Here is a 25,100-nt window from a genome sequence, read left to right on the forward strand (position 1 = left end):
TAAAATGGGTCTAGACTGTGTGATGTCTATGACGTCCCCACTAGGTAGTAATGGAAGTATATGAGGATTGCCAAGAAGATCAGAAGATAAATATCTTGCATATAGAAAGAGCTCAATAAATGATGAGTTACTGTAACACGTAACCCATAGATCTCTCTGTAAATATAAAATCTGCGTATGCCTCTCGTCTGCTCACTCCTATCTCCCTTTCAGCCCCATCTCTCATCTCTCTGCCCTGTACTTGATTGAAATCCTCGGTTATGTTCTCCCCACCCTTAAATGCTGGGGTAGGGGGTGGCTGAGGGCAGCAGGCTGGCTAGAAGTGAGGGTAAAGGAGGCAAGGAGCAGGACGAGGGGCTGATGCTACCCACCTAGGGGCTTGGTTTATCCTAGGGGATGGAGAGCTGCAGAGAGGTTTAAAAGAGGGAGCATCGTTCTCTCTTCTCTCCATTTCTCTAATCATTTATGCCACAGATTCTCAGTTCTCTGCAGCTAGAGCCACGGCTTCTCACAGACACTACTCGAGCATCAAATAGGTCCTCACCCTGCTGCTAGCCCATCTCTAAGGATTAGCCCACAGCAGCAGCCAACTTCGCTCTCCTAAAGCAATTGTCATGCAGTTTCCACTGCTGTGAACTCACGAATGCAGCTCTCTGGTGCACTGGAATCAAACCACATTGCCCAGGAATGGTATCCAAAGTATTTAGCCAGCCAGCACGTCAGGGTCCCATTAGCTGCCAGGCTGGATCCCTCTCCCTACCCCACCTCCCAGGGCGGAGCGAGGGGTGGCTGGATAGAGGTATGGGAGAATCTGTAGAGTCCCAGAGAGAAGCTGGAGCAACAGGGGGCATTTGGGAGGTTTAGCACGTGTGCCTGCTCAGTCATGTCTGACTCTTTATGACCCCATGGACAGAGGAGTCTAGTAGCCTGCCAGACTCCTCTGTCCATGGGGTTTCCCAGGCAAGAATACTGGAGTGGGTTGCTATTTCCTACTCTAGGGGATCTTCCTGACCCAGGGATCAAACCCGCGTCTTCTGCACCTCCCACATTGGCCAGCGAATTCTTGACCACTGCGCTGCCTGGGAAGTTCGGAAGGCTTAGACACCACAGCTACTTACTCCTGGGGACAGACATGCTTCAATAGGTCCATAACCTACACCATTATCCCGCGGCACACACACTCACTGAGATTGGCCCCATGTGACCTGCTATAACCTCAGGGTTCCAAGATAGAGACCTGGAAGAGAGGCTCACTGAAGCTCCTCCCAGCAACAGACAGTGAGGGCCCCCGTCTGAGTGAAGCGGAGTTCAAGCCAGACTCAGCAAAGCAGAGTTGGAAGAAACTCCTGTTTGTTGGAAATATTCTTCCTTACAAACAAGGAGAATAGGTCTTTGTTCTCCAAATTCTGGCCTATGATGAAATTCACCTTAAAAGAACTCTGGAAAGTGTCATGGTTTTCCTGCCTGAACTTTTCCTGAAAGCTTGTCAGGAGGCTAGAATCTTGCATCAGGAACAGAAGACAAATACTTGCTATCATCAGAAACCACGGAAATGGTTACAAAGTGAAGGCAGGTGCAAAAAAGGGCTTCTGGTGAAGCGTCGATCCCTTTAATACCTGAACCATATCCCCAACCATTAGTCAGCTACCTTGGAATCAAGGAGAATGCCAGTGAACACTTATGGTGTCTCACTTGCTTGAATCAAAGACTCAGATTGTGGCTGGGACCATGTGAAGGAGAGTCTAAGGTAAACTGTCTGGAATGAATAATTTTTGCAATAAAAGATTCCTGAGATTAATATTTATTGAATACCTTCTATGTGCAGGGAGAGAGATAAGCACTGCCCCTACCCTCAAGTTGGGGAAGCATCAAAGCACATAGTGAACAACAAAGTACTTTTTAAAGACCCTGAGAGATGTAAAGACCTGAAAACTAAACTACATAGGGGGATATAGAACCTCAAGCCTCACAGCCAAAGCGCTTTCAGATCTGTCATGTTTAACCTCAAGGAGAAATTTTTTTAAAAGCACCTTAAAGCTTTTTCCATCAACAAATGTTTGGTTCTCTAATCAATCGGTCAGTTAGGTACATGCCCAGCCCTGTGGATCTTGCCTGCAAAACAAATGATCTACACACCATGAAGAAGGTGGCACAGGTCTCCCTCAGAAAAAGAGCCCAGTCCTACGTGCACAAACAAGGCTGAAGCCATTGCCTATTGCTGTGAGCTTCAAAGCTGCCTCCAGCTCATGTCTCATCCATCGTCTCACCAGTATCTTCTCATTCAGCAGAGTTCACACGGGCCCCTGCTTTGTCCTGGATGTGGTCTAGCACCTGCTCACACACCATCAGCTGGCTCAGAACTCAAAGCCCCATCGTCCAAGGCTTTAGATGAGTTTCTGTGCCCAGAATACACCTTTCAAAAGGGCACCAAAGAGGAGTTCCAAAAGCCAAGGAAGGCAGAGAGAGGCTGTGTGCAGGCTCTGAGAAAGAACCAGCAGGACAGCTGAGCTGTGGAGGAAGACAGACGGCTGTGGTCCAAGACAGCAGAGAGCGAGGAGGGCCTGAGTCCTCCACCTCCTGTGCTCCCAGACCCAGCAGGAGATACAGACATCATCCGGACCAGAAAGGAAACATCTCAGCTGCTAAAGAAGACCTGGGCAGGGTGACTGGAACCAGAGCAAGTTGGGAGAAGAAATGAGAAGCTGGAGAGTGAGGCTCGCAGACACATCATGTGCAATGTTTTCTCCTGCAGAACAGCTAAGCCTGAGTTTTCAGGGAGGGAGGGAGACCCTGCAGGGAGCGGGCAAGTCCTTCCTTTCAGAACCACAAGGAATGGACAATTCCATCTCCGTCCAAGAACAGCTGCCAGGCACAGGGTTTCAGCACTGCAAGAGGCCTCAGAAGCGATGATGCTGTTCATCATCACCACCATCAGGATTGTAGCAATAGCCACACAAACCGAGCACTTACTGTAGGGCAGATGCTGCTGTGCTTTATACGAATCAGCTCATTTAATCAACAACCACTTTACTAAAGAGGACACAGAAATGCAAAGAGGTTAAGTAAATTGCCCAGGGCCACACTGCTGGTGAATGGCAGAGCTGGGCTGGAATCCAGGTTTTTTTTGAGATCCGCTCCAGACTCTATGAGTAGTCAGCTGTCTTTTGAATGCAAGCTTCACATCATTTTTTCCTAGCACAGAAACTGTTCTGAGTTGCCTCTGAACATTTAATGATCACAAACTATTCTTGTAAATTATTTCTCTTTAATAAAATTGATCAAAGCGTGCAGTGATCAAGGTCTATTCCAAAGTCACAGCACGTATCCTACAGTAATGATGTGGGAACGTACTCTGCCATCTACATAGGCTGTAATTTTGAAATATTTGTGAGCCAATAGGGTCAGAGGGGCTATTTAAAAATCAATTTTATAGGATCATAAATCCTCTCTCTTCCTCACACAAGAAGGGGTGTGGGGGTCAATATAGAGAGAATAAAATAGAAAAAGATGCCTTGGAGTAATCAACTCCTACATCTAATCAATATCTCTGAAATTTAGTCTTTCCGGCCTGTCTGGTCACCATCGCATTGCCTCCATTCAGCCTTCTTGGTTCTTCTGGAGTTTTCTGCAGCTGCTTCCTACCTTAAGTCTTCTAAGCCATCTTTCATATCGTAGACAGAGGGATCCTTCTAGAAAATTCCATCAGTGCATTCTCTTGCTTACAAGTATTTAATGAGGGACATCCCTGGTGGTCCACTGGCTAAGACTCCATGATCCTAATGCAAGGTGCTTGGCATTTGATCCCTGGTCAGGGTACTAGATCACACGTGTGGCAACTAAGAGTCTGCATGCCCACAACTACAGATCCTGTGTGCCACCTTGAAGACCCAACAGCGCCAAGTAAATACATATTTTAAAACAAATAAATAAAAGTATCTGATGACATAGACAGGAAGTAGATGGGAGTTGCCTGGGCTGGGGGGCGGGGGAGGCGGAATGGGAAGTTGTTGTCGATTGGGCACAGAGTTTCAGTTTGGGAAGATCAGAAATTTCTGGAGATGGACGGTGGCAGCTGGCGCACAAAGATGTGAATGTACTTAATGCCAATGTAACCTAAGTTGCAAAATGGTTAAAATGGTCAATTTTATGTTATGTATATATGAATTACTAGAATAAAAAAAAGAGAGTATCAGATGATCCCTGATGTCTCAGGATACCGCCCCCCCTTCCTGAGAAAGACATTCAAGGGTTCTCAGAATGTGGTCCCCTCTTCACTGGCAACCGTATCCCCCATTCCCTTGCTGAGTTGCACACGTCCCATGTCCCACCCACTCTGTTTCCCAAACATACCACAACTTCTCACGACTCCTTGCCTCTGTCTACGCTGTTCCTTCTGTCTGGAAGGCACTACTTACCCCCACCCACCAAATGGCCGAGAACATCTTAATCTTGGAGATCCATTTAAACCAGGTCAGGAGGCTTTACACCTCCACGTCTGCACCAGCAATGATCTTCTTTTCTAAGGCACAGGCCCTGTCTTTGTCCCCTCGGGCTCCCCAAGGCCTCACAGACACTCAATAAATGTTTGTTGACTATTAAATGAATAAGATTTTTGTCTCCATCCTAGAGGAGCTTTATAAGTCATATATAAATGAAGTGATTCATTTCTAAAAAGTATGATGCAATTTAGAGGTGAAATAGCATCTTAGACCAGAGAGAGATCTTTGTGGATCTGGGAGGAGGTCAAGCTTGAATGGGGACAAGCCTTCCAGGTAGGGATAATGATGACAGCAAAGCAACCCCCCCCACCCCTTTTTTTCCAGAGAAAGAAAGATGAGATCCCTGCAGGCTAAGGCTCCTCTCAGGCTCCTCATTTCATGTACCAGCCCCCCACCCCCAACAGCTTTTGCTTTTCTTCATCATGTGGACCTGAAGCTCCAGTGTAATTGCAAGAAACTGGGCTATTTTGGGAGCCACGCAGCATTGAAGCCTCTTCTTTTATTGGAGGAATTCTTCACTTTATGAATCTTATGGGGGAGGGGAGGTGGAGGCATAGCCCACTTTCCTCTTTGGAAGATGTATACTTGAGGTACCAACCTCCTAGCTTGTCTTGTAGCATGACACAGCACTTAACTTAGGCCTGGCCAGACAACCCCACAATGGGATTCTGAATCTCAGGTGAGTGGCTCAAAGAAGCAGGGCTTGTGGAGAGTTCTTTCTGGGGGCAGTGGTAAAGTTGCCTTGGGATTTCTATGAAGATGAACCCAGTATCCAGGGTCCAGGGTCTGGTGCCCATGGAGTCAGGGCAGTAGGGACCAATCAAGGTCTGGGGTCCAGCTGCAGAAGCAACGGGAATCCCTCTGGCTGAGGTCTGCGGTGAAATTTTGGCCATGGTTCTGGCTGCACACTGTCCCCAGTACCCACCCATCTTGACTGACTGGCTGGTTCCCCAGCCTTCTTCACAATTGATAAGGAGTAATGGTCTTACATTTAAGTCAGAATCAGTTTCTGTTATTTACAACTAAGGACTCTGATGCAGAAATTAACCTTGACCAAACTGCGTCCCTGGTTTTCAGGAAGGGAAAGGGAAGCATGCATTTTCTGAGCACCTCCTAGCCTTGTGACTAAATGTGCTTTTATGTGCGGAGGCTCCAAGGACCCTGGTGACCCTCTCATGACTCCGTCTGGGCTGGCCAGACTTCTGAGAGCAGAATGGCTGTCAGATTCCTGCCCCCTCATCATCACATCCTGGCTGAGCTTCAGCATCAGCCCCCCAATCCCTAACCCCCTTCAGGGACTGCCTATGTGGCAGCTAAAACTTTCTGTCAAAGACCCCAGACTGCCTACTTTGGCTCAGTGAGCCAAGTTCTCATTTCACTGACTTCCTGTATTTTTTGTTTCATCGCTCTTACTTGATCTCGTGTTTTAAATGCATTGGCTCAAGAGCAACAGTCTGTTGCTGCCTTTTCCCCTTTATTTCAGGAAGCTTGCTTGACAGCTGTAGCAGCTGCTGCTACCGCATTCTGTGTGAACACATTTCGGCAATTTGGCTGCTATTGGATCCTTCAAAGCGGTCCTGGGCTCATCAGTCTGCCTGGCATGTCTCTGAGTTTCAGAACCAGGAGTAGGGAGAGCGGCTGGGGATCATTCGATTATTCACATTGATTAGAACGATGGCCGCCTCCAAGCGCTTCGTGGTCCATTAAAAACAGAGCAAGGCAGCATCTGCTCCTTCCTTCCAGGGGTGGCTTTTGATAGAACAGGCTTTCATGTATTTTGTTTAGATATATGACGTCCCTGGGGGCTTCCCTCATAGCTCAGTCAGTAAAGAATCTGCCTGCAATTTAGGAGACCAGGGTTCAATCCCTGGGATTGGGAAGATCCCCTGGAGAAGGAAATGGCAACCCTCTCCAGTATTCTTGCCTGGAGAATCCCAGGGACAGAGGAGCCTGGGAGGCTACAGTCCATGGGGTCACAAAGAGTCGGACACAACTGAGCGACTAAACCACCACCACCACCACGATATCACTAAATTTCTTACCTGGGTTTTAAGGAAATCCAGAAGAGAAACTGTCCAAATAAATCAGGGGGTTATTCATTTTCAAAAGGGATTTCCCTCTGCAACATTTCCTTCACTTGTCAGCAAGTCTGTATCCGACTCTCTGTGACCCCATGAACTGTAGCACACCAGGCTGCCCTGTCCTTCACTGTCTCCCTGAGTTTCCTCACTGGGTTCTCTTAATCACCATCCTTCTGGAGCAACTGGGAGTTTGTCTATAGAGCTGGACAGGATGGAGGGAAGGGGGAGACACTAGGGGTTGCCTGGGGCTTCCAGCCCCTCCCAGTGAGACACAGGTGCCTTCAGCTGGGGTCTGGGCTCTGGCCAGAGCCCGAGGCCATCCTGAGCCTTGCCCTCAGTTCGCCCTGTCCTGTGGCTGATGTACACTTGTCTGTGACTCTTCCTTCCAGCGGTTGTCGACTTGTCTCTTCAGTTGTCCATCTCTTGGTACCCAGTCTAGCCACCAAGCACTCTGCTGGGCACTGGGGCTACCAGGGCAAGTTACAGAGATATAGCCCCACCTTCCTGGTGCAGGGGGTGGGGAGGTGATGTCCCATGCTTCTTGCTTGCAGAGCACAGGATAGGGGAGCTTGCGTTGCTGGGAGGGAAGAGGAACCCAAGGACAGCCCCGAGAGGCGGTTATTTCTGCAGACTCAGGAGATGACGGGTGAACTAGGTGAAGATGTAAGGAAAGAGGGGATGGAAGGAGCAGAGCTCAGAAGAAGCCAAAGCACAGGTGAAGCAACAGATCAGACAGAAGAGAAACTGGAGTGCCATCACTGGGGGGTTTGTGAGTTATCTTAAGGATTTAGAGTTGATTGTAATGGCAACCCACTCCAGTGTTCTTGCCTGGAGAATCCCATGGACGGAGAAGCCTGGTGGGCTGCAGTCCATGGGGTTGCACAGAGTCGGACACAACTGAAGCGACTTAGTAGTAGTAGTAGTATTCATCTAACAAACACATATATGAGTGTGCTGCGTGCGAAGTCGCTTCAGTCGTGTCTGACTCTTTGCAGCCCCATGGACTGTAGCCCACCAGGCTTCTCTGTCCATGGGATTTTCCAGGCAAGAGTACTGGAGTGGGTTGCCATTCCCTTCTCCAGGGGATCTTCCCGACCCAGGGATGGAACCTGTGTCGCTTAGGTCTCCTGCATTGGCAGACAGGTTCTTTACCACTAGCGCCACTTTTATGTCACTGTTCGAAGCACATTCTATTATAAATTCATTGAATCCTGATAACAACCTCGGAGCTAGGTCATCATCCTGTCTTACAAGTGGGGAGAGTGAAGCTCCGTGCACTTAACTAACCTCCTAGGATCCCCTATCCCGTGGGTAGCGGAGCTAGGCCATCTGGCTTCTGAATCCAACCACCATGTTGAGCTGCAGTTAAACGAAGCTGAAGGGTTTTAAGCAGGAAAGTAAAGCAGAGACCTGCATTTTTATGAGATCCGCCCTGCCCAACGGCCCAGGACATTAATGGAACCAGTCTCCCCAACTTGTTGTGCACTTGTTAAGCTGCCTGTGTGGTTGGGCTGTTATGCAGAGGGAGTTTAAGAGACCGACAAGGGTCCACCTCCATACTGTGGAGGCTGAGCCCTCCTCGGGTGGTCTGAACTCCAGCCTTCTGTCCAGAACCCCCTTCTTAGGGCTCAGGCCCATCCAGAGCTGGCTCCCTCATGAAGAGGAGATGCTATGGCCTTCCTGCCCTTCCAGAGGCCTCCACCAGGACAGTGGAAGATGGGTATCCACACCATCATCATCTGGGTGGCACCCCCCCTTTTACCATGATCCCCCTCTCTCTGGAGCCTTCTGAGCCCTGACATCTTCTGCAACGGCTCCGGCCCACACTCATGTCTCCCTGCTCTCCACTCCCACAGCCCTCATTGTGAGAGCCACACAATCAATGCTGTGTGCATTGTTCTCCGGCTGTTGTGTTCATTCATCCATTCAACTGTCCTGAATTGTCTGCAGATGAGTCATAATTTGGGAGATGGTTGAAGATGTGTGCTTTATGTACCCAAACTTAAAAAAATATCTAAACGCTGTATACACATACACACAGTGTTTATATTTTTAATATCTATACATATATATATATATAGTTGACATGAGCAACAACAGCAAAAAAAATAAGAACATAATGAGCATTTTTGGTGGTAATTGAGGCTCCTTGCTGCTTACCTAGACCTGCCTAAGACATATGGGTTGTGTGCCCTTCCACTAAAAGGCACCAGCCTCTTGGGCTTTCTAATTTGTTTTTAAATTAAACAATCTCAAATTTTTATTATTTTCATAATAAAACAAAACAGCAGCTCAAAACTGGATCACTTGGCCCTTACTCTTCTTCTATCTCCTTCCAGCTCAAAATGCACGCAGCTCTTAATAGCCTGAAGTCTCTCAGATCTGCCAGTTGGGCTCAATGCATTCAAGCCTCAGTACAATATTTGCTGTTTTAGCCTTTTTCCAGAAAATCGGCTTCGTCTGCCCACCACAGCCACTCTGCTCTGTCCTAACGCTGCTTTCCCTGGGCATACAGACTCCATGCCTTTCTTGCACTGGGTCACGTTGTGGGGCTGGTGCTTGCCACACCTTTTACAGAAAGTCTGGTGGGCTTTAGGAAAGCTCACCACATTCACGAGCGCGCTGTCAGCATGGCGAGCTCATTAGCTTTTCATAGGTCTGTCGTCTCTATCTGTCAACTGATTGCCTTGCACAGACCTTCCACGGAGACCGGCTCCCAGGTCAGGCCACAGGGACAGGCCCAGGCTGGCCCTGGAGCCCCAGCGCTTCCTCTGCTCTGAATCATCTGATGAGAAAGAAGGTCGAGTGGATTTCAGAGGGGCTTTCAGGAGTAATTCTATTCTGAAAGTAATTCTACTTTCTGAACAGTCACTTCGAAACCACTGTGGCTGGGAAGTCAGGTCGCCAGGCAACTGAGAACTGAGAAGCCAGGGAGAACTCCCTGCCGCCCCTCTGAGCTGTCCCACCTCCCTGCTCTCCATCAGGCTCTTACCAGGCAAACGCTGTGTCTTTCTTCTTTTTGGAATCCCAGCCCCGAGGGTCGTGTCTGACCCAGGATAGACCCTTCGATACTTTGTTGAATGAACAGATAGGAAGTTGAGCCTGAGTCAGGGGTGGGCAACTCCTTGGAGAGCTCATTCACTCCTCCATGGGTGAGCATCAGTGTGGAAACTTTAGGACGATTTCTGACGTTCGGGTCCCTTCGGGGTCAACCTCAAGGTTTTTGGTGTGCTTGTCAAAGCAGATGCAATTCTGTGTTCATGGAATGTCTGAGGGGTATACAGCTCTGCTTCACATGCTTTCCTCTGCGAATTTACTAACCTTCTAGTGATTTCGTATATGGTTGGAAACAAAGTAAGCACAGAGCACCAACAATTGCTGGTATCAGAAATGTCCCCCTTAACGGCCCAAAAGTGTGAAGTGTGAACGTGTTAGTCGCTCCGCTCAGGTGTGTCCGACTCTTTGTGACCCCATGGACCATAGCCTGCCAGGTTCCTCTGTCCATGGGATTCTCCAGGCAAGAATGCTGCAGTGGGTTGCTATGCCCTCCTCCAGGGGATCTTCCCCACTCTGGGAATGAACCCGTATCTCGTGCCTTGCAGGCAGATTCTTTACCATCTGAGACACCAGGGAAGCCCCAAAACAAACCCTCTATGAATGTCTTCCATTAGTCAGTCACCAGGGATATGGAAAGCAGATGAAACTCTGCCCGCTGGAAGGTCACAGACTTAAGGGCGCACAGGGAGAAGAGAGGAGAGACAGACATGTAATTAATTAAAGGGGACAGATAAAGGATGAAGAGGTACCCTCTCCCTGCAGAGACACTGAGAGTAAATACAGAGGCTTCCACATGAAAATAAAATCAGCCGCTGACTCACCAGCAGATATATACTTAGCCACCCACGAGCCTCAGATAACTAAACATTGTTCCCAGGCCAGCAAACACTGGAGTTTTCATCTTCCATGGCCGGTAGTGCAGTCTTGTTTATTGTTGTAGAAGAAAATTGAAATCACCCAGACTTGTTTTTTAATCTTACCTCTGTAGTTTAGCAATTGAGACTGGTAATTTAACCTCCCTGGGCATCAGTTTATTCACCCGCAGAGGAGGGTGGCTCACCTCTGTTGAGAGGGCACTATGGATACAAGATCAAAGAAGAAAACCCTAGCTCTCAGGAAGCTCAGAGGTGAGTCTGATGTCACGGACAAACACTTAAAGCCAGTTAAAGATATCATATCATTTGTTGAATGAAAGTATTAATCAAGATTCTCCAGAGAAAAATAATAAGATATACAGGTATGCTAAGTCGCTTCAGTCATGTCTAACTTTTCGTAACCCCGTGGACTGTGTAGCCTGCCAGGCTCCTCTGTTCATGGGGTTTCCCAGGGAAGAATACTGGAGTGGGTTGCCATTTCCTTCTCCAGAGAATCTTCCTAACCCAGGGATCGAACCTGTGTCTCCTGCATTGTCACCACCATATATATGCTTCCCAGGTGGCGCTAGTGATAAAGAACCCAGCTGTCAATACAAGAGAACTAAGGTATGCGGGTTTGATCCCTGGGTCAGGAAGATCCCCTGGAGGGTGGCATGGGAACCCACTCTAGTATTCTTGCCTGGAGAATCCCATATACAGAGCAGCCTGGCAGGCCACAATCCATACATTCTCAGAGTCAGACATGACTGAAGTGACTTAGCATGCATGCATGCATATATAAGATAATAATAAGATAGATATATAGAGAGATTTATTACAAGGAATTAGCAAATCCAAAATTTCCAAAATCAGCCTGCAGGGCGGAGATCTAGGAGAAACTGTATTTCTGTTAGAGTCTGAAGTTTGTGGGAGACCCAGGGAGAGCTGACATTACAGAGCAAGTTTGAAGTCCGTCTGCTGGAAAATTCTCTCTTGCTCAGGGAAAATCGTTCTTCTTATTCTATTCAGGCCTTCGACTGGTGGATTTGGCCCACCCATATTAGAGGGGGCAATCTGCTTACTCAGAGTCCACCAAGTTAAATGTTAATCTCCCCCTGAAACACTCTCACAGAAACATCTGGAATAATGTATGATCAAATACTGGGCACACTGTGACCCAGCCAAGTTGACACATAAAATTAACCATTGCCCTGAACAAAGTGAAGAATGTCATCTTACACATGTAAAACCACATGCATGTCTCCACATGAAACCAGCAGCTGTGTCTAGCAGGAGGTTCCCCCAAATGTCTGCAATGGTCCCCTTGCAGAGACAGCTTCACCGGTTCTTTTTATACTCTCTTTTGTACATTTATGTATTGTTTCATTTTTAATATGATGTGTGCCGATGGTTTAGTCTCTAAGTCGTGTCCAACCCTTGTGACCCCATGGACTGTATGTAGCCTGCCAGGCTCCTCGGTCATGGGATTTTCCAGGCAAGAATACTGGAGTGGGTTGCCATTTCCTTCTCCAGGGGATCTTCCTGACCCAGGAATTGAACCCAGGTCTCCTGTACTAGAGGCAGATTCTTTACCACTGAGCTACAAGGGAAGCCATGATGTGTGCTGTTACACTTTTAATCAATACTGTCATCATCACTATTATCATTACAAAAGCAATCTTTTTTTTTCTTAAAGTACCTTACTGACATATAGGAAATGCTGGAGAAATGTCAGAATGCTGAAGTCCTTCCCCAAAAGGCTAGTGGACCAAATGTTGGTTCAGAATGCCTGAAATTCTACCAGTAAACTTTTTTCTTTTTTTGGCCATGTTACATGAGTCCTGACCATTGGACCACCAGGAAATTCCCCTACCAGTGAACTTTAATTCTTCAAATGTAAGAGCTTTCTTTCTTTTAAAATGCAAATCGTGGCAGAAGAACTATTGCCGGAAGACTTATCTGTTTTTTAATGATGGAATGATTTGATTAGATTTTTCTCCCTGAGAACACACAGTGAGAGTTGGAAAACAATAAATAGCCCATGGGTGTCCAGGAGGTGTCAGAAACGGGACACCCACAAGCACAGACGGATGCCTGCAGATGGCAAGAATGAGCTTTGCCCGCTGCAGGGCTGATGGGAGACTGAGTTCCATCGGCCTGACCCCGGCCCTCAGCCAGGAAATGTGTGGGAAGACCCTGTCCTGACCAATCTGTCCTGGCTCTCAGTGACTCTCATTCAGCCCCTCCCAGTGGAGTGGACAGTCAGGCAGTTTTTCAACCACCCTCTCAACAGAAGCACGGATGGTGATTATACAGAAATCTGCAGTGAAAAGTCCCACTCACATGTTTGTCAGTGAAATACCTGCCACAAGGCTGGAGAGGAAGAAGTTCCTAGGGAGGACCCAGTGCTCTGGGCAAATAAACCATTGAAACAATTTATGAGAGTAAACTCAACCAGAAGGACTCATTCATTCAGAAGTGTACACTGAGTGTAGCCATTCTGCAGACCATTAACTCCACTAATTACAACAGTGATTCAAGAGATAAGCCTTCACTAACTTTTTATAAGGCTCTGAGGCTTATAACAGGACTGGCACTTCCCTTCCTCCCCTGCACTCTACCACCAAGCAGAGGGAAAGAAGGGGGAAAAACCCCAATATTTACTGAACACCTGCTGTATGCCTAACGTTTCCTGTGGGATAGCTCCACGACCTCTTTGGGGTAAGGATTGCTTTCACAGGTTAGAAAACTGAGGTCCAGAGAGGATCATGGTGTTCAGGGTCAAATGTTAGTGGCTCAGTCGTGTCTCACTCTTTGGGACCCCATGGACTGGAGCCCACCAGGCTTCTCTGTCCATGGGACTTCTCAGGCAAGAATACTGGGGTGGGTTACCATTTCCTTCTCCAGCAGATCTTCCTGACCCAGGGATCGAACCTGTATCTCCTATGTGTCTTGTATTGGCAGGAAGATTCTTCACCACTGAGCCACCTGGGAAGTTCAAGGTCAAACTGCAAATAAATAACAGAGCTGGGATTTAGGATCTTCTGGCTTCAAGCTCAGTGTGTTCCCTCCAGCAGCTTCTTCTCACCAAGCAATTTAGAAAAAATAACAAGAACATCAAACAGATAAAGTAAGAACTCAATGCTTTCTTTCTTAGCTCTCTGTTCCCTAGAATTCTTCCCAGCACGTTGAATGTGGACGTTTAACACGTTTTATATTAAGCTAGGATGAAACTCCTAGAGAACAGAGACTAGTGTGGTCTTTCCTAGCATCCCTACAGTGGTGAGCAAAGGGCTGGCAGAGCCATTACAAGGACGGGCTTTGGTCACCAGGCAGTGCACACAGGGGTACATCCATCCAGGCTCTGCCATTGCTAGCTCTTCCACTCTATGCTCAATCCAAGCATCGTGCCTCAGTTTCCTTATGTGTGAAATGGAGAAGGTGATCATGAGTAGAGTAAGTCCCCTGCATATGAATGAGTTCTGTTCTAAGAGTGCATTTGTAAGTCCAATTTGTTCATAAATCCAACAAAGTTAGCCCAATTACCCAACGAACTCAATCGGCTGTATAGTACTGTATTGTAATGGGTTTTAATACTTATCACGCAAATAATACATACAAATCAAACACAAAAAATAAAACATGTTTAATCTTTCAGGACAGTGCCTTGAAAAGTACATTAGTATAGTACAACAGCTGGCATACAAGGGCTGGCATCGCGGGAACAGCCAAGAAGAGTTACTGACTGGAGGAGGGAGGTGGCAGACTTGAAGGATCGTCAATATGAGATGGCAGACAAGCTGCAGTGTCACTCACACCTGACCTTCGTCAAAGGCACATTCACATCTTTGCAAGTTTGAAACTTGAAGGTTTGTAGGCAGGGGACTTACTGTACTACCTACTTCATAGTGGCTTTAAGCAGATTAAATGCGTTAAGACTTGCAAAAGACTTAAAACGGTGTTTGACACATGTGATCACTCAATAAGTGTTAGCTCTTTATGTGTCCAGGGGCTTCAAGTCCCCAGGGCTTTAATTTTTTCTGAGTTCTTTCAGGGGCAGAGGACTTTAGATTTAACCTACCCCTCTGGTCCCTGATGAAATATAATTTTATAGTGTGCCATTGCTTCCAAGCAGTTTTTATCCATGAGTTCAGGTGACTGTAACTATATGAGTTGGTGCTCAATAAATATCTGATTGGATGAAAGCAGAAATTATAGAGACTGAGTTACAGAGAGAAGTAAACCCTGCCCAAGGTCACCTCGGGAGATGGCAGTACAGTCCAGGCTTTCTGATAAAGAATTAGTGTTCTTGCCCTTACCCTCCCTCCCTACCAGAGGTTCTATCCCCTGACCATCCTGTTCCGGGGTCTCCATCCCCCACTCACCTCTGCTGGGCTGTCTCTCCTCTCGCCTGAACTGTCTCTAATTCCAGTAAGCTCGAAATGCACTGGTCATACAGAAAGCATTTTATCTGCCCTTGCACATGCAAATTCTTTCCATGGGGATTTCTTGGTGTCCGGCTCCACCCCAGCCCACATGGCCATAAACACTCGTGTGTCTACAGCCTGGCCCCAGGGATTCCAGAAATAACAGCAGGGCCCTCCATTAGAACCCTGGAACATAGTAAGGCATTTCTGCACTAAGACACAAGCCCTTTCCAGCCCAGCCCTCTCCTGTCTGTCAAAGCACAAAGCAACCTTTACAAGTCAGGATAGGGAGGGGCAGCTGGGAGGGAGTTTAGATTTCTGGAAAGTTCGCACCTTCTCCTGCTATCTGTCAGTGCTCAGATCTTCCATTCTAGAGAGTCTCCAGATCTGCTTCTAAGACCTCCACTTAGAATGTGAAATTCTTTCTTGGCTGTGGCATTCTTTGCTCTCAATGATCTGTTTTTCCTTGGACGTGCTGGAACTGGAATCACGGCTGTGTGAGCCCAGATGGCACAAAGACCACTTTCCAGACACCCAGGACAGCCACCTTATTTGGAGTCTGGTACTGGGAACATTCCAGAGAGAAGGGAGTGGCAGGAGGGGAGCGCCCGGTTTAAAGGGACGGGAAAGGGCTGGTGATGACCCTGAATAGAAGCCATCTGAGGCGATCGCTCTCATTTCAGAGGGGTGTTCACAAGGGAAAGTCAGCAGTCAACATCTAGGGAGAGAAGTTTAGCTTTTCGATTGTCCTCTCAAAAATAGTACCAGAAGATAAAAAGCATGTACATGTAAGACAGCAGTGATGTGAAAAGTAAGTATTTAAATGCGTGACCTGGAAAGTCTGGAAAGAAATATAAAAACAGTTGCTTTGGCGGGGGGAGGCAGGATTAAATGTATGTTTTTCTTCCAATTATCCTTAAGGTCATTTCCCACTTGAAAGAAAATCATAATATCTGGCATTGCCTGGACTTTTTTGGAGGAGGGGGGTAATTTTCCAAGGGAATTTCAGGTTTTAGGTGCCGGTCTGAAAAAGAACATATCGTGTAAAACCCAAGCTTATGCCACTTTCTCCAGGAACTAATTCCTCTTTAATGGGGATGGGACTATTTCTAATATACGGTCCCCATCGCAACGTCATTAAAGGCTGGGCTCAGTGTCTCGAGCTCCAAACCTTTGTCACGAATAGGAAGGTGGAGGAAAGACAGGAGTTTGGGTAACAAAACAGCCAATGGTGTTACCCTCCCAGGCCCGACCTCACCCGGGCCGACGAGAGCCGCAGCTGCATGGGGAGCCAACAAGATGCAGTGAACCGTCTGCAACGCCGCAGCAGCAAGAGAACCCGGCCACCGCAGAAGAGGTCGTGCGAGCCTCCCGCTCCCGTGCCGCGCCCACGAGTGCCGGGGGTGGCTGGGAGGATGAGGGGCGTTGGTAACAGCATTGCCATGGTAACAGTGACGTCCTTTTACCCTGGATCTAATTGGAGGAAACCCCGTGGCCGAAGCCGCAGCCTGCCGGCCAACCGAACTTGCCCAAGCCGACCCACCCTCCTAGCCTCCCCTTCCCCCCTGCCGCCCCGCCCCCTTCTCCTCCACCCCCGTTTCCGCGCGCTCAGTCTTCATTGGCCAGAGGCGGGGAGGGAGGCGGAACTCTCGGGGACATCTCGGCGCGCCATTGGCGGGGGTGGGCGGCCGCGAGGGGCCGGGCCGCGCGGCGGCCCCGCCTCTCGGCTCCGAGGTAGGCTGAGACGGGAGGGTCCTCGGCTAAAGCCAGAAGAGGGATCCAAGAGGTGGGACTCGCGCCGCGGCCGCGGAGACTTGAAGGTGAGCGCCGGGGTCGACCCGGGGCGCGGGGCCGGGTTGGGGGAGCGGGGAAATCCCTCGTCGGGGGTCCGGCGGGGCCTGCGAGTCCGGCGGAGGCCTTCCCCGGGGTGGGGTCGGGGGGGCGGGAGGGAGAGCGGCGGGTCTCGACGCCCGCTCTCCTCAGGGACAGGCTCCGGCGGGAAGGTGCGGGCCAACGGCCGCTTCCATCTTGGGCCCCAGGCGGGCGCGGGAGCGGCCCTTCCTCGTCACCCCCGCCTCACCTCATTTCAGCTTCTACCTCAGGCCGCGCGGCCCGGCTCGGCGGGCGTCCCCCCCACCCCCAAGACCCTCTGGGGCGCCCCGCGGGTGTGGGGAGCGTGGGTGGGGGGAGGGAAATTCAACTGGGCCGCGGGCGCGGGGACGGACAAAAGGGGCGGCCGGGCGGCAGGGCGCATTGTCTGACGGCGCCGCCCCCGCCCTCCTGCCGCCCCCCCCCCCACCCCGGCGCCCGCCCTCAGGCCTCCTCGCCGCGCCCCCCCACCCCCCGCCAGCCCCCCGGGTCCGCGCTCGACCTCGCTGTCCGCTCCCCCGGCCCCCATGGAGAAGACGGAGCTGATCCAGAAGGCCAAGCTGGCCGAGCAGGCCGAGCGCTACGACGACATGGCCACCTGCATGAAGGCCGTGACGGAGCAGGGCGCCGAGCTGTCCAACGAGGAGCGCAACCTGCTGTCGGTGGCCTACAAGAACGTGGTCGGGGGCCGCCGGTCCGCCTGGAGGGTCATCTCCAGCATCGAGCAGAAGACCGACACCTCGGACAAGAAGTTGCAGCTGATCAAGGACTACCGGGAGAAAGTGGAGTCCGAGCTGAGGTCCATCTGCACCACGGTCCTGGTGAGTCCCGCGGACCTTCTCCGGGTGCAGGGAGAAGTTGGGGGCACGGGGGGCGGCGGCCTCCCCTCCTTCCCTCCAGCTTTGTGTGAGGCCCTCCCTGGCAACGGAATGGGGGCCGGGGCTTGCCTGATGGTCTGCCGCTGTGTTTGAGGTGGTTAGCTTTGGCCTCTTTGATGTGTCACTTGAGTTCTTGAGATCAAGAAGCTTTTTTTCCTCCCCCACCTCTCCCTCCTCAGTGATAAGTAGATCTTTTCCTAGATAGTGGGTTGTTGCATTTCAGTTTTTAAGATCAAGAAGCTCCCCGCCCCCAGCAGTGGTAAGTAGATCTTTTCCTAGATAGTGGGTAGGTGCATTTCAGTTCTTGAGATCAAGAAGCTTTTTGGTTTTTTTTTCCCCCTCCCCAGTGGTAAGTAGATCTTTCCTAGATAGTGGGTTGCTCCACACCAAGTAACTTTGAAACGTGCGATTAGATTGGTACCAGACTGAAACTCATTCCTCAGCTTATAGAGGCTTTCTGGGAACCCTTCTTCACATGTATTTAATCAATTCATAGGCTCAGGCTTCCGTTGAAAGAAAGTGCGAGACCTTTTGGATAGTGACAGTATGAAGTCGGTTCTCCTCCCAAACCTAGGAATAATGCAAATTTACTTCAAAAATCTGAATAGATTGTAAATTTTTCAAGTAGAGTAGCTGTTGAGCTTTTTCCTCAAAAACGGGGAAGGGGGAGAGTTTCTTAAATGTGGAAAAGGCACAGCTAAATAAAAAGAATGAAGTATACTGGTTAATTTCAGTACGGGATAACGTTCCCTTGCTGTTACATAGCTACACTTAAACCCTGAGGTGTTGAAATGAATTCCTATCTGGCATAGAGGAAGCAGGGAAAGCTGTCCAGGTTTTGAACTGTCCGGTCCTAGCAAGGATGGCTTTTGGGTGGAGCAGGGTGACTGCTATGATTCACACTTATTACTGAGAAAGAACATTTTAGCTTTGTCATTGTATGGATCTTTTGATTAGTAAGGTAAGGTTTTAAAATTTCAGTACCAGCATTGTATCCGGAATGTTTTTAAGGGTCTGCTAATAAAAGACGAAATATCTGATGTCGTTACCTGTTTTCAGTGCCACTTTTACAAGAGGGCTACTAATTTTTGATGTGACTGTTACATATGTTTTAGGTGGGCTTATGAAAGACCCATCTTGTAGATTGGTGATTTTTCAAGAGGGACAAGAGGGGATAATAACCTCTTGCTCTCCCAACCTTTTTTTCCTTGCTCCATCAGATTCATGGGGCAGGATTTTTTTTCTTTCACCTCCTTTTCCAGTACAAATAATAGGCGATCTGAACAAAATTGGGCTGATGAAGATAGCTGGTAAAGGGGGAAAGGAAGCAATGCTGAGAGTGTGTACAAAGTGGAGAAAACCATACTGAGATTTTTTGTTTTATGATAGTCATATGTTCATCTCTGTCTTCCACTCCCTGCCTAGCGTAGAAGAGGCATGTAGGATTTTTAAACTGAATTGCTTATATTAAAAAAAATTTGCCAACTTATAAATAAAAGTGATTGGAGACTTCAGTAGCATGTGGTAGCAGTTGTTGGCAACATCCACCGTGTCATCAAGGAAGACTGTAAGAACTCCCTCTGTTAACAAGAAGCATTTCTGTACAGGTGTTACTTTGGGGCGCTCTCACATCATATTTCAGTCTCTTGTTCTGTGCTGTTACTTTTTGGAGTTTGTTACTTACCCTGCAGCAATTCAGAATGACCACAGAATTTTTCCTGTTCTCTAGCAAATTAACCGGGAATACTTGTTTTATTTTCTGGCTCCTATAAATTTTAGTTTTTATGATGGCTTAAGTAAAGGCGAGTTTGCTTAGTTGATAAGTGACTTAAAAGAGAGACCAAGAAGATCGTTTCAATAGGCCAGATCCCCTGAAATTAGGACAGGTTTTTTGTTTCTGTTTTTTAAACTAAGTGAAGGAGTTCAGATGCCAGGGTATAAATAAAACATTTTTATTAGTAAAATGGCTTAAGAAACCAATTGTGACTTACTGGCCAACTTACCAAAAAATCCTGAGAAAGCCCATCTTCAAGTTGGCTGTGTTTGAGAGCTTAGCATGTACAAGGCACTGTGCTAAGCAGCAGGGGAAGAACAAAGCTGAGAACCGGAGATTTTGTCCTCCAGTAATTTATAAAAAGGAGTGCATGTGAAAGTACTCAAATATAAATATGTAATTCCCAGAAGACAGTTCTGAACAAAATGCTCTGTCATTTGAAGGAAGAAGAAACCTCAGGAAAGGCTTTACAAGGAGTGGCTTTTGGAATGAGCATCTGAGGAGGAGGATGGGAATGGGGGTGTCAATATTTCAGGCAGAACAGGCAGAAGGAATATACAGGATTGGCCTTATTCATGGAAAAGGGTTTGTGTGAAGAGCAGGGTATGTGTAGAGCTGTTGTAGTAGAAAAGCCTGTAAGAGGGTAGGAACTATGTAAGAGAATGTCAGAGGGAATTTTCCTAATTTGATAGTGGATTTTTGAATGATGTGTAGGTGGCAGCATCTAATTCATAGTTTGGGTGCTAATTACCAGTTTGTAATCTGAACTGATAGATAAGAAAGGGGTTGGTTAGTGAACAAGTCTGATGATTGGTAAATCAGTGATTTAATAAGGAATCTATCTAAATAATGGGGAAAGAAAAATGAAATCTAAAATTGCTGAACATGAGTGCTAAGATTAGGTTTTCTCTTTTTGCCCCCCTCTGGTAAACAGGAAGAGGAATTTGGTGTGGAGGAAGTAGATGACACTGATGTGTTATAGGAGGCTAGTAGTAAAAGAGTAACATAGAAGATAGGCAGGATTTTGGTCATAAGTAGATATTCTCAGTCTTTTCTTTCTCTTTGATAGAGTAAGTTTTGGGTGGAATTATTTGGACTATTAACTCAAAATGAACATGGTGGACAACTCTCAACCTTTTTGATAATCACTGTATTGAGAGAGAATATTGAATTGTGGAGGCAGTAAAAATGCTGAAATGCAAGTAATCTAAAGAGCAAACGAAATAACGGGACCCAAATGGTCAAGGCCAAGTTCTTTGTAGAATCTAAGAGAAGTTAGAGAGGAAGCTGTCACCAAGTTATCTGTCTTTGTTATTTGTGAAACCAGAGAGTTGGGCTAAAATTTCTGTTTCTTCCAATTCTGGTATTCTCAGACTATTAAAGTTATATGCTCCCAGTCATTCCACCTGTGCTCTGACTTCCAACTCTATGTGAGTAGTTTTTATAGTCCAGGTTGAAGAACATGTCGTTAGTTGTTAAAGAAATGTTAAAAACAACTTTGTATAGCACAGGGAACTATATTCAATATTCTGTGGCAAACCATAATGGAAAAGGACATGGAAAAAGAATGTATGTGTATATCTATAAGTTGCTTTGCTGTAAGCAGTAATTAACACGTTCAATATATACAGTCCCAAAAAAAAGAAAAGTGTTGAAAAGCTGACAGCTGCAGTGAAATGCCTTTAGGAAGAGGTGATGAAAAAGTCATTGGTGATCCTATTAAATGTTGGAAATGGTAAAGTTTAAGTAAAAAAGATTAATAAGTTGTATGACAGCAACGCAGTGGTTAAAAAATTGAGTAAGGTGTTCAGGAGTCATTAAGAACTTGGGTGTGAGGTAAGGGCAAATTGAAGAAACCAAAGGAGTATACAGAGCCCTTCTCGGACTTGGGAACAAACATTATGTACAAAGTCCATGACTTTGTAAGAACTTTGGAGTTCTTACAAACTCTTACTCTTACTTTGGAGTAAGAACAGGACACTTCAGTGAATGCAGCATACAAGGTAACCTCTGTCTCACAACCCCGTGTTGTCCTTCTCTATTGATGGTCTTTTATTAGACTGATTTCAGTAGATTGCTTCAGTATAATGTTTAAACAATTTCAGGAGTTAAGGTCTGTGTTCTTATTTTTTAAAGTAAGAATCATTTAAAATATATAGAAACTGAAAGTTGTCTCTGTTGGTGTGTAAATCCTATTATCTTAATTCCATAATACATTTGAATTCAGTTGTGTTCTAAATGAGTGTCTTATAGAAAATGTGTCTAGTACTAGTTATTATTTTGAAGTAAGAAACCAGTATGTTCTTGGTAGTTAGTCTCAACTAAGCTTACTGACATGACTGAAAAATCATGGGCTCTAGAGTCAAGACCGACTATTTTAGGATCACTGCTTTGTAACCTTATAATTTTGCGATTCTAGGCAAATTTCTTTCAGCCTGTTTCTTTATCTGTGAATTGGTGAAGATGATGCTTGTCTTTATAGGCTTGTAGTTAAGATAATAGGTAATAGCTGACATTTACGGGGCTTTTACTATATGCCAAGTACTGCTTTAAGAACTTGATATACCCACTGTGTTAAGAAAACAGGGACATGAGGAAGTTAAGTAACTTGGTTGATGTCACAAAACAGTTTGGAAGAGCAAGGAATCCAGGTGGTGTGATTCCAGATGAAATTGTGTGAAACACATTTAGCTCTAAATAACACAGTAACTGACTAAAAGATCAGTGTTTTGAGGAATTTGTACAGTTTGATAAATGTAAGTTAGGAGGGAGGGAGGGTAGATCTGTCGTGAACAAAACTCACCTGATCTGTAATTTTGATGCCCTCCTCAATAAAATGCAATAACATTTTAAAACTTTTGCATTTTTTTTGCTGTTAAAATGTAAACTCCTTGAAGCTAAAGAGTTCTTTCTGAAGAGTGAAATGGAGTGGAATATTGTATATACGGATATATAAGGCTTGATCAGTGGTTCTCAGTCAGGTGAATTTACCCACCAGGGGACATTTGGCAAGTTGTGGAGATAGTGTTTTTGGTTGTCAAGAATGAGGTGGGAGTGAGGAGGTGCTACTAACATACTGTGAATAGAAGCCTAAATGCTGCTGATCATCACTTAACGCATAGGAGAATCAGTCCCCTGCCACAGAGAATTACCCAACCCGAATGATAGCATGCCAAGGTTGAGGAACTCTGGGTTAGGTCATAAATAAAACAGGCAGTATTAAGTTGTATTGAATTGTATGACACCTGTCTTTTAGGTTCTTACTAATATATTGGCATCTTGTCAGAATCCTTTGTCTAAGATCTCAGTTATTTTTTATTTCTTTGTCACTCTGTCTGTATGCTGTTTAACTCTACAATTCACCTTTCTGGCAGTTACTCAGGGGACCCTGTAGTTTCGAATTTCCACCAAAAAGGCCTTGAGCTTTTTTTTTTTTTTTTTAAAGGAAAAAAAAAAAACCGACCTTGGCACAGAGAAAAAGGATCCAACTGAAATTATAGTGAAACCTATTTAGAAAGTGGCAGTTAGAACTGATGAGTGGCAAGTATTTCCCTCCCTTTCATAACTGCCATTAATAGTTTGGCATATGTGTTTCTAGATGTAAACCCTGTAGTGTGTTTATTTGGATGTTGTATAATTATACTAATGCCCTATTGAACATTTAGATTGTAAACAATTTTTCTCTGTTACAAACAACACTGAGAAGAACATCCTTGTTGCATGCTTTATGCACGAGTTTACTTAGTTAAGTTTTTGGAAATGAAATTTCCAGCTTTTTCCCAGATAGCCCTTGGAAAAGATTATGTGTGTTCATACTGTCATCAGCTGTTGTTGAGAAGCGCCATTTCCCCTTACCCTCTCCAGCACAGATAGTTGTTTGAGGTTAACAAAAATCTAGTTACTGAAAGGGTTGAAATTTTACCTCCTTGTTCACCTCCCAAGAATGTAATGAGGACTACCTTTGTTCTCACAAAGGGCTAGTTATCAGGCTTTTTTTTTAAATTCTCATATACGGTGTCACTTGCTATGATAAACTTAGACCAGCATATTAAAAAGCAGAGACATCAGTTTGCCGACAAATGTCCATCTAGTCAAAGCTATGATTTTCCCAGTATTTTGTATGAATGTGAGAGTTGGGCCATAAAGAATGTTGAGGGCCAAAGAATTCATGCTTTTGAATTGTGATGCTGGAGAAGACTCTTAAGAGTCCCTTGGACAACAAAGGAGATCAAACCCACTAATTGTAAAGAAATCAACCCTGAATATTCATTGTAAGGACTGATGCTGAAGCTCCTGTACTTTGGCCACTTAATGCAAAGAGCTGACTCTTTGGAAAAGACACTGTTGCTGAGTCAGATTGAGGACAGGAGGAGAAGGGAGGCGACAGAGGATGAGATGGTTGGATGGCATCACTGACTAAATGGACATGAGTTTGATCTAACTTAGGAAGATAGTGAAGGACAGGGAAGCCAGTTCATGGGGTCACAAAGAGTGGAACATCACTTAGCGACTGAACAACACCAGTTTCACTTATAAAATGATAACCATGTCATGAGATTAGGTAATTCAGGGTGCTTGACAATTGGGAAATCTGCTTGATCATATTGATGTTTATTTCTTTATGATATTTATCAATACCAGATTTTGTGTTTAGCACTAGTTCTTTTCAGAGTAACAGCAGGTTTCTTTGTACCATTGACTTTCTAGGTATCAAGGAGGGATGGTAGAGAAACATCATTTGAAAGATATGAAAAGAAGAAAAATTATAGTTCATTTCTACTTTAATAATTAAACACTTAATCCATGGGTAAATCAAATGAAGGTTTCTTGATTATTTCATAATAAATAATTGGACCAGGTTATAAATGTTGTTTACATGTTGAAGTATTTAAAGACACAATGATGGTATCTACAACTTCAAAATAGTAGGAGGGGGTTAAGGTGAAACAGGTGTGTGTGTGAATTAATATAATAGTAGCTGGCTTTAATGAGAACTCATCATGCTGTTCTCTCTTCTTGTATATGTTTGAGATTTTCCGTGATTAAAAAGTTTTTTCCCCCTAGAAATTTTCCAGTCTTAAGTTTTTAGACAAGAGAAAAAGCCCTGTACAAGAATGACCATAGTAGCTTTGTTTTAAGATCAGGAAACTGAAAACAGTCCATTATTAGGAAAATGAATTAACTGTGGTATATTCATAGAGTACTACTCAGCAGTAAAAAGGAATGGACTATTGATACATACTGTAATATAGATGAATTTCAAAAACATGCTAAGTGAAGAAGTACATAATGTCATTCTAGTTATATGAAATTCTAGAACAAGCACAAGTAGTCTCTAGGTGAAAAATCAGAAGAGTGGGGACCTCAGGGGATGGAGGAACTTTCTTTGGTGATTGTAACGGTCTTTGTGCTGATACAGATTTGAATGACACATGTATATGTGTTTGTGGAAACTTGGCAAGTATGTGCTTAATGTTTGTACATTTTGTTGTATATAAATTTTTACTTCAAAAGAAGGTAAACATTGGTTAGTGACAGTCACGTACTGATACCTTCAGTTTACACAAAAACAAGTAGAATTGTATAGATATATGATAAAGCAATTTGGTCAAAGGTTAATGGTAAGATATGGGTAATGGGTAAGTAGGTGCTCACTGTTGC

At 45.9% G+C, this 25,100-nt stretch overlaps 1 protein-coding gene and 1 pseudogene across 2 annotated transcripts in view; one reads left to right on the top strand and one right to left on the bottom strand.

Annotated features, from left to right (window-relative positions):
- Window positions 1–8,719: 8,719 nt before the first annotated feature.
- On the bottom strand, window positions 8,720–16,362 carry LOC123464804 (annotated as a pseudogene).
- A 238-nt stretch (window positions 16,363–16,600) lies between these two features.
- The window catches only part of YWHAQ (tyrosine 3-monooxygenase/tryptophan 5-monooxygenase activation protein theta), a 34,227-nt gene continuing 25,727 nt past the window's right edge, over window positions 16,601–25,100 (top strand). Inside the window, exons 1-2 of one of the 2 annotated variants that reach the window (XM_025261570.3) lie at window positions 16,601–16,738; window positions 17,236–17,608. In XM_025261570.3, coding sequence (XP_025117355.1) covers window positions 17,315–17,608 — 294 coding nt within the window. In that variant the 5' untranslated portion in view covers window positions 16,601–16,738; window positions 17,236–17,314. The remainder of the gene's footprint in view (window positions 16,739–17,235; window positions 17,609–25,100) is intronic. The other variant, XM_006073785.4, reaches the window with a different exon arrangement.

The sequence above is a fragment of the Bubalus bubalis genome, chromosome 12 (genome assembly GCF_019923935.1).
Source record: "Bubalus bubalis isolate 160015118507 breed Murrah chromosome 12, NDDB_SH_1, whole genome shotgun sequence".
Classification (NCBI taxonomy): domain Eukaryota; kingdom Metazoa; phylum Chordata; class Mammalia; order Artiodactyla; family Bovidae; genus Bubalus; species Bubalus bubalis.